Source organism: Sinocyclocheilus anshuiensis, unplaced genomic scaffold (genome assembly GCF_001515605.1).
Source record: "Sinocyclocheilus anshuiensis isolate Anshui unplaced genomic scaffold, SAMN03320099.WGS_v1.1 scaffold702, whole genome shotgun sequence".
Classification (NCBI taxonomy): Eukaryota; Metazoa; Chordata; class Actinopteri; order Cypriniformes; family Cyprinidae; genus Sinocyclocheilus; species Sinocyclocheilus anshuiensis.
The window spans coordinates 797,969-806,954 of NW_015548184.1; the positions used below are offsets into that span (position 1 = coordinate 797,969).

An 8,986-nucleotide genomic window follows, 5' to 3' on the forward strand; every position below is an offset into this window, starting at 1 on the left:
TATATATATAATGTATTGTTGCTTACCCAAAGCCGCGAGATATTCTTCAAAATTGTCCTGGGAAACCATGTTGTAAATGCCAGCATAATTAGGTTTGGACATTTTCTCAGTTTGTTTTTTGTTTGACACGAATCCAACTAAACTTTGTGTGATCTCTGCCACCGTGGGCTTGCTTTTCTCTCCGGTTATCTGCCTGATCTCTATCCGTGTCTCTAGGCAGCACTATCGCATTGTACACTAGTTAATTTGGTTAAATTATAGCGATTGACGCCGTTTCCTACTAACAGCACGCGAAGTGAAGACACCGAGCAGAATCCGTGGTCTGGTCAGTGTTTCCGGGAATTTATTCCGTGATGTTGCGTTACACAATGCTCCAAGACCTAGCTCCGCTTCGTCCTCTGTACAGTAGACCCAAAAGCGGCTACGACTCCTCCCAAACCAGCTCAACTCCGAACAGAGCAAAGAGTCAAAGACCAAATCCTCCCTGATTTTGGGATTGCTTTGCAGGCATTAAGGGGAGGTGCTACAGGTGCACGTGTCCCTGCGGTTCTGTCAAAATGTAACTTTAGTATATAAAAATGCACACAAAAAGAATGAGTTATTGGGAATTTACCCCTTTAAATATGCAAATTATGCGTCATCTTATTAAATATGCAACTATATGTCTGCAGAAAGTGTTTAGTTTAATTCGATGTAGTGAAAAATCTAAAATGAAAACTGAAATAAAAAACTAATGCAATATAGATGTATTTAAAAAAAAAAAAACTATAAAAAATGTAACGACACACGACTTGGCCTAAACTTTAAATAAAAGCTGAAAGTAAAAAATAAAAACGAATTCAAATTATAAAAACTATAATTGTATCTCAGTGATAATAAATTATTATTATTATATTTTTAATAATAATATTGTCATTACATTTTGTGTCTAACGATGTGGACCAATTGCATTTAGGCTAATAGCTATATGAGCAAAATGTCAGTTGGTAATGATTGTCAGTCAATTATAGGATCAATTATAATATTATAATAATATTTATGTAATAATAATATTACAAATAATATTTAGAATATTTTATTCTAAGAATAACATTTATTATTAAATAATTTCCTCTCAGTTTGATAGAAGTTGGGTAATACTGAAAACAAAATATTTTTAAACCCAATCATAAAATTCACAATTTACGTTTGTACCTCATAATCAAACCATGCTCTCTCACACTCTTTTTCTCTGACACACTTTGTTCTGTTGCTCATGTGGCACTCTGTAAAGTTCATTCATTTCCCCTAATGTTTTTCCTGCTGTGCCTCTGAGTTAAATGAGGTCAGCCCTGTATGGGGTTCACTGATCAAGGGCCACATTTGACCCTGATGTCTACAGCTCTCTGATGTAAAGAATATGAATGAGTCAGGTCCCTCTCTCTCTCTGGCATCAGGCCAGAGTTTGTGCGTATCATCTCTGCAGGACATCAACCTTTCCATTCAGCCTCATTGTTACAATAACATCCCGGAAAATTAAACATTCTATGCAAACATGCCTTCATTTTATTACAGCAGATAAACATAATGGCCAGGGATGACAGTCTTTGGACATGACTTTTATTAAAACTGAGAACGAGTGGATGATTTATATAAATTACTGCTTGGTGAATTTACTTAACAAATTTTTACTAAATATTAAAAAATTAACTAATACACATAGACAAAAACATAGCAAGATTTGTTTGATAAGGTCAAATAGTTTGGCATCTCTGTAAAAACCCTGGCTCAGTTTTCTTATTTTAAAATAAGCTGTACAATCATGAAGCAAAATTAAATTTCATCTTCTTTCTTTCTTTTCTATTTTTATCGTTTCCTGACAGATCCACTCTTCTTATCCTCCGATTTCTGTTTTTTGACATCTTTCTTTCCCTTTGCTCCCAGATTCTCATAAACGTCTTCATTTTTTCTGAAAAAAGGGGAAAAAATCAGTATAACTGATTAGTCACTAACTTATAGCAGTCATCATAACCATCCCAACTTCTAGAGAAACAAAGGAGTGAATGAGAAGTCCACTGCAATGCTTGGATTTAAATGCCGTTAGACTTCATTATGCAGAAGTTGTTATGATTATACTTAGTTGTTTTAATAAGTTCTCATTTTATTTGCAGTCTACAACATTTTGTTTTGTCAGCAGCTTGAGCTATTAACTGACCCAAACCACAAAAACGTGAGAGAGAGAGGCTTGCCAAAGATTGTCCAGTAAGCCAATGATTAGATCAACTCTTTCTCTTTCAATTGGACATTGCACAATGGTTCTAAGGCTTCCAAAAAGCTTGTGTAAGCAGATGGCCGTGTGCCTGAGAGTTCATCGATTCGAGGAAGATAAGGGGACGTAAGAGGAATGTTTCTGGATGGTTGTGGGAGTATTTGGGGATGCACTACAAGCAGAAGTCTACTTACTTTGCAGAGGCTTTGCGACTGGCCTTCTGGTGTTTAGACTGAATTGAGAGGTTTCCATATTCGGTTTCTGTTTCCTGTAACAGAAAGATAAAAAAAAAAATCAATAGCAATACTAAGTACAACAGATGGGAGACACAGAAAACTAGATATCAGTCTTATCTTCCTTTTTTTTACAGTGTTGACTTTGATAAGATATTGCATGGGAACCGTTTTGAGGGCAAATGGATATACTACTGTTGAAAAGTTTGGGGTCATTAAATTTGTTTAATATTTTCAAAAGAGGTGCTTATGCTCACCAAATGTTTGGAAGTTTCACCATGACCACTCCCTCTCCTTGGTCTTGGCTGACATTAAATTAGTGATCAAATGTAACACTTATGGCAATATGATAATATTTTGTAATGATCATTTAATCTGACTAATTTTTTAACTGTCATAAATTAACATCTCAGGAAAATGTTATGGGGTTTCAAATCAAAATGTGACTTTCTGTTACGAAACAGGATGTTGATTTCATACATGTCCTCTGTAGAGGACACCAGGACTAAAAGCATGTTTATTACGCATTTTGGGAGAAGAAATTTTATTTCAATATTCCTATGAAATATTAGATATTATTATGAAAATCTTGCCAATTATTACTCGCATTATTACACTTATATTTTCATTACATATTGCCCCAAGAACACAATAATATGCAAATTAGATACAGTTTATAGATTTATTGTATATAAAGGGAAAACCCATTTATGGCCATTTTATACACATACTGCATAAAGAAAAATGGTATATCAAATCATTCTGTTATATCTTTCATAACATAGTTGAGAATAATCTTTGTACAAAGTTTGGCTAAAAATAGCCTGAAACCTAAAATCTGATTGGTAAATTAAAATATAAAACATTGTTTTTGCCTATACATGCCTTTTCATGTATATATATATATATATATATATACATGAAAAGGCATGTGTAGGCAAAAACAATCTTTATTTCTTTATTCACCAATCAGTTTTTAGGTTTCAGGCTATTTTTAGCCAAATTTGTACAAAGATTATTCTCAGTTGTTATGAAAGATATAACAGAATGATTTGATATACTACTGTACTTTATGGAATATCTGTATAAAATGTCCATAAATTGGTTTTCCCATTCTATACAATGTATCTATACACTGCATCTAATTTACATATTAATGTTTTCTTGGGGCAAACCATAATGAAAAAAGAAGCGTAATAATGGGAGTAATAACTTGGCAACATTTTCATAAGAATTTCTCATATTTCATAGGAATATTGATCTATAATTTCTTACCCTATGTGTCTTCCCAAAATGCCTGATTAAAATGCCGTTTGTCCTGGTGTCTTCTACAGTTTCGTAACAAAAAGTCATATTTTTGAAACATAACATTTTTCTGAGATGTTTATTTATGACAAACAATTTGAAAATTAGCCAGATTTAAATGATAATTACAAAACATTTGTCATAAATTAACATCTCAGGAAAATGTTATGGGGTTTCAAATCAAAATGTGACTTTCTGTTACGAAACAGGATGTTGATTTCATACATGTCCTCTGTAGAGGACACCAGGACTAAAAGCATGTTTATTACGCATTTTGGGAGAAGAAATTTTATTTCAATATTCCTATGAAATATTAGATATTATTATGAAAATCTTGCCAATTATTACTCGCATTATTACACTTATATTTTCATTACATATTGCCCCAAGAACACAATAATATGCAAATTAGATACAGTTTATAGATTTATTGTATATAAAGGGAAAACCCATTTATGGCCATTTTATACACATACTGCATAAAGAAAAATGGTATATCAAATCATTCTGTTATATCTTTCATAACATAGTTGAGAATAATCTTTATACAAAGTTTGGTATGAAAAAAGTCCTGAAACCTAAAAAATGTTTTATCCTGAAACCTATAAAAATCAATTGTTTTTGCCTATGCCAATAAAATTGTATTTATTTATTTATTTTAAATTGAGTCCGGTTGTCCTCTACAGAGGACATAGTATAACATGAATAAAATGTCATTTTTCAAAATTGTTTTTTTTTTTTTTTTTTTTTTCCCTATACTCTTTTTTTTTTTTTATTCCTATGCTCTAAACAATGTAATGACATGAAAAAATACTAAATTCACAAAATGTTTTTTTTCTGGGTCTCAGGAGGTTAATATATTTTAAAATGTAATTTATTCCTGTGATGGCAAAGCTGAATTTTCAACAGCTGTTACTCCAGCCTTCAGTGTCACATGATCCTTCCGAAATCATTCAAATTATGCTGATTTGGTGCTCAAGACTCATTTCTTATCAATGCGGAAATCAATTGAGCTGCTTAATATTTTTGTGGAAACTGTGATACATTTTTCTTCCAGGATTCTTTGATAAATAGAAAGTTCAAAAGAACAGCATTTGCTTGAAATAGATAGCTTTTGTAACTTTATAGAGATGTATTAACTTTTTTTTTGTTGCTAAATATCAGTATTCATTCTTTTAAATAGTGTATCTTACTGACCCCAAACCAAATACTGGCTTAATTTCCTTTTATTCCCTTTATTGCATTTCAAAAACCTCTCACCATGATCCTCAGCCATGTTCTTACCATGACAGCCCTTCGTGTAACCTTCGTCGACTCTATATACTGTAGCACAGCCAAGTAGATGAACTTGTACTGTGCTTCGGTTTGCACCATGCCAGACCGCTGTTCTCTAACCATCTGAATACACTTCTGGATGTCGATGTCACAGTCCAGACCTGACAAAGACAACATCTTTAGAATCATTTGCAAAAACTGCGACCATGTTTGATCCAGGATCTAAAAAGAAGTACCACCCAGAGGTGTTCATGTGAAATGTGGTTGCAACAACTAAGAATAAGCCTATTATAAGATTATAAGACTAACTGTATTGATTTGTGTAAAAATATCTGGACCATTTAGAAGGGAAGCATGTTAGCCAAACATATTGTAGGTTCCAGAAAGCCTGAGGACATTAATTCATGAGTTCATCAGTTCTCTGGGAATCAAACCTATGGCCTTTCATGTGATGTTGCCAAAGAATGGTACCATGAAGGTATTACCAGGACAATCCCTGAGGTTTTAAGTGCTTTTCTAAAAGGGCACAATGGCTAATATCTTGCTTCAGCTAGAGACTGAATCAGACACCAGGCTGTTGACTTTTTAAAGCTGATTTCTTTTTCATAGTAAAAGTAAGAAAACCTCAAAAACCTCAACACAGAGTGATATAAACTCACCTTTAGCATCAATGTTATCTATAAGCATGTCGATTACCACAATGGTTCCTGTTCGCCCAATACCAGCACTGCCAAAACACATTAAACAACAAATAACTGAAGATATCTCTTCAAGCTTGCAGAGGTCATGAGACACTGAATTTCCCACAGCACATGTTAATACTAAAGAGTAAACAAACTATTAATTTAAAGGTTTAGAGTGGGGAGTATGGGATCATGAAAAGTTCAAGCATGTACTGTGATTACGAAATGCTAAGTGGTGTGACGACTGCCTAAACCTCCCTGCCTAAGACTGCCAGCGTGTATTACATTTCATGCCAAGATATGAAATGTACTACACTGTTCTCTTATTTATATATACACATCTGAATATTGTTGACATTAAACTAACTAAAAACTGCATATAGGGATAGTTCACCCAAAAATTCTGTCATTAATTACTCACCTTCATGTCATTCCAAACCCATAAGCCCTTTGTTCATCTTTGAAACCCAAATTCAGATAAATTAAGATATTGATGAAATCTGAGAGCTTTCTGACCCTGCATAGACAGCAATGCAATTACCATGTTCAAGGCCCAGAAAGGTAGTATGGACATTGTTGACATCAGTGGTTCAACCGTAATGTTATGAAGCTACGAGAATACTTTTTGTGCGCAAAAAAAAAACAATGACAACTTTATTCAACAACTTCTTCTCTTCCGTGTCAGTCTTTGTCGCTTGTTCATGAGAGTACTTTCTTTGCCCACAAAAAGTATTCCCGAAGCTTTATAACATTACGGTTGAACCACTGATGTCCCATGGACTATTTTAATGATGTCCTTACTGCCTTTCTGGGCCTTGAACATGTCAGTTGCGTTGTGGTCTACGCAGGGTCAGAAAGCTCTCGGATTTCATTAAAAATTAATGTGTTAATCTAACCAGTTCACTACAAAAAAAAAAAAAAGGCTTTTCCCAAAGATGTTACGCAAAATAAGTGGCATTTAAACCAGCATCAGTGTTCAATGCTGCCTATAAAATGTCAACAATATTCAGATGTATATTTTATGGACATCTGAAATAGCATGAAATAGAATGTTTTGTGCTCATGAAGCCCCCAAGTGGTAGATTAAGCTATAAGAGGCTCTGTTGTGAGTAAGTACCTGCAGTGGATGATCATAGGTCCAGTTGAAGACAGTTCGTGCTGTTTGACGTTGACCTGCTCCAGAAAGCTAAGCACTCCACCAGGCTCTTGTGGCACGCCATGATCCGGCCAGCTCAAATATTGGTAGTGCCAAATGGTGCGAGCTGGCTCTTTCTGAAATCAGAAAAGTAAAGAGATTTCTGATTTAAGAAACATTTTACTTATATTTTTAATTTAAAAAAAATACTACAGCCAGCATAATGATCTTAGTGAAAAGATGTAATTAAAATGAACATAGTTTTTTGTACATAAGGCACGTGTTCATGAAAAACTCCATCAAAAAACGCATTTGAAAAATGAATATAAATGTCCAAATATGTTTTAGTATTTTAAGGCACACGTCTTAATTTTTCTTTATTTATTTATTCATTTATAGTTCTAAAATTTGTCAAAATCCTAAAATTGAAGTCTTAAAGTGGTCTCACTTTTTGACTTTTGATCTAACTACTGTATAATGAAACTGTGTTTGTTAATAACAGAAAGGCCACATTTTAAAGACACAATACTGTGTTCACATGATACTGTTTTGTCAAGGCAAAGGTATAAAGTGCATTGAAAGAGAATGAGATATAGGGACAGAATCTGGGCCGCAAGTGCTGTATGCAGAAATGTGGTGTGTGCTAGTGTGAATGTTTGCACAAAGGTATTGAAAAGACTGTTTTCTTACCCGGTGTGGTGCTGTGAGCTCCATCACTCTGACCTTATAATCAGCGGCATCCTTCTCACTCAGTAACGTCACCACATATCTGCCTGCTTCCTTTGACTCTCCTTCAGTAGTAGGCCAGTATGGCACACACTTATTCTGCAGAGGGCGCATGTAACAAGAAAAGGAACTGTATATTTTTAGACCTTGAAATGTTGCATTTGCATTCGAGACATTTTCTACGTTTTTGACTGCAAGGCTATAATAGTAAGTGCATTTAATAATAATAAAAGATAATAACACTAAATAAAAAACAGAATGAATTATAAATGGGAAGAATGTTAACAATTACTAACCCGTCCTTTCTCAACCTCCCTTGTTGTCATGACGATTACTCGTGACTTTTCTTGCCATACCATTTGCCAGAAATCGTTTACAGTTGTTGCGAGGCAGCCTTGACAAGCAATGTAAACTTTCTGGTAATTAATATCCATTAATTTGTTCTGTGAACAGACATACAGAAAGAGAGAGGAGGAGGGAAAAGAGAGGGTTTAACAAAAGAATTTGAGAGATTTATGATTATGGTGTGATTTATGTTGTGGACGTACTACAATGTAGTTGGCATTGATGTAATCAGAGCCAACAACATTGGGATCTGCGTTTTGCAGGGTAACCCTAGTGTCATCAACTGAAAAAAGAAGAAATTTGAATATTTATTATAAAAACTGTCAGAATGTATGCAAATTATCACTATTAAACATATTTCATTTATATATTTTTCAAAGAAATACTGTATTGTGACCAGATTCATTTCTCACAGGGAAGGATGTTCTTGTATCTGTTTTTGCTTTTGTTTTCTGATCTCATTCCTTCATCTCTGCTCTTCGTTACCTTAGTTTCCAACTTCTGCAGCGCCTGCAAGCAGAAAAACAGATTTATAGATCAGAAATAGCACAGACAGTGAGAGAAATTAAGATAGAGAGTACACGTGACCACATCCTGCTTGTTGAGAGTAGCTCTGAACGATCGTTTGGCTCCTGTGGTCTAACCTTACTACGACCAGAGAGCCTCCAATTTTAGCAACAGTTGAGCAAATTCTTTTTACCAACCTGTACCAAGTGTTAGAAGTACAAAAATGGCTGTAAAAATGCATGAATTGTCTTTAATCAGACTCACAAGCTCATGTAAATGATGTGAAAAAACTTGATGGTTATAAGACATATGCCAGCAACTTTATCTCTTTTTGCCATTTATGTAAAAAAAAAAAAAGTAAAAACTCCAAATGTAAAAAATAAATAAATAAATCCAAATAATTATCTCTTAAAGGGGTCATATGATACGATTTAAATTTTTCCTTTCTCTTTGGAGCGTTACAAGCTCTTGGTGCATAAAGAAGATCTGTAAAGTTGCAAAGACTAAAGTCTCAAATCCAAAGAGATAT

General features: G+C 34.1%; 2 protein-coding genes across 6 annotated transcripts in view; both read right to left on the minus strand.

The window, feature by feature from the left end:
- The window catches only part of LOC107704908 (retinol-binding protein 1-like), a 4,253-nt gene extending 3,767 nt beyond the window's left edge, over window positions 1-486 (minus strand). Inside the window, exon 1 of the mRNA XM_016507952.1 lies at window positions 27-486. Within this exon, the coding sequence (XP_016363438.1) occupies window positions 27-102 (76 nt within the window). The 5' untranslated portion in view covers window positions 103-486. The remainder of the gene's footprint in view (window positions 1-26) is intronic.
- A 1,039-nt stretch (window positions 487-1,525) lies between these two features.
- Window positions 1,526-8,986, minus strand: part of LOC107704909 (tyrosine-protein phosphatase non-receptor type 6-like) — a 22,799-nt gene continuing 15,338 nt past the window's right edge. For 4 of the 5 annotated variants that reach the window (XM_016507954.1, XM_016507956.1, XM_016507955.1 and 1 more), the window contains 9 exons: window positions 8,364-8,460; window positions 8,154-8,233; window positions 7,902-8,048; window positions 7,570-7,704; window positions 6,862-7,016; window positions 5,721-5,788; window positions 5,071-5,222; window positions 2,443-2,516; window positions 1,526-1,948 (listed from right to left, as the gene is read on the minus strand). In XM_016507954.1, the coding sequence (XP_016363440.1) occupies window positions 1,846-1,948; window positions 2,443-2,516; window positions 5,071-5,222; window positions 5,721-5,788; window positions 6,862-7,016; window positions 7,570-7,704; window positions 7,902-8,048; window positions 8,154-8,233; window positions 8,364-8,460 (1,011 nt within the window). In that variant the 3' untranslated portion in view covers window positions 1,526-1,845. Of the gene's footprint in view, window positions 1,949-2,438; window positions 2,517-5,070; window positions 5,223-5,720; window positions 5,789-6,861; window positions 7,017-7,569; window positions 7,705-7,901; window positions 8,049-8,153; window positions 8,234-8,363; window positions 8,461-8,986 lie in introns of all 5 variants that reach the window. The other variant, XM_016507957.1, reaches the window with a different exon arrangement.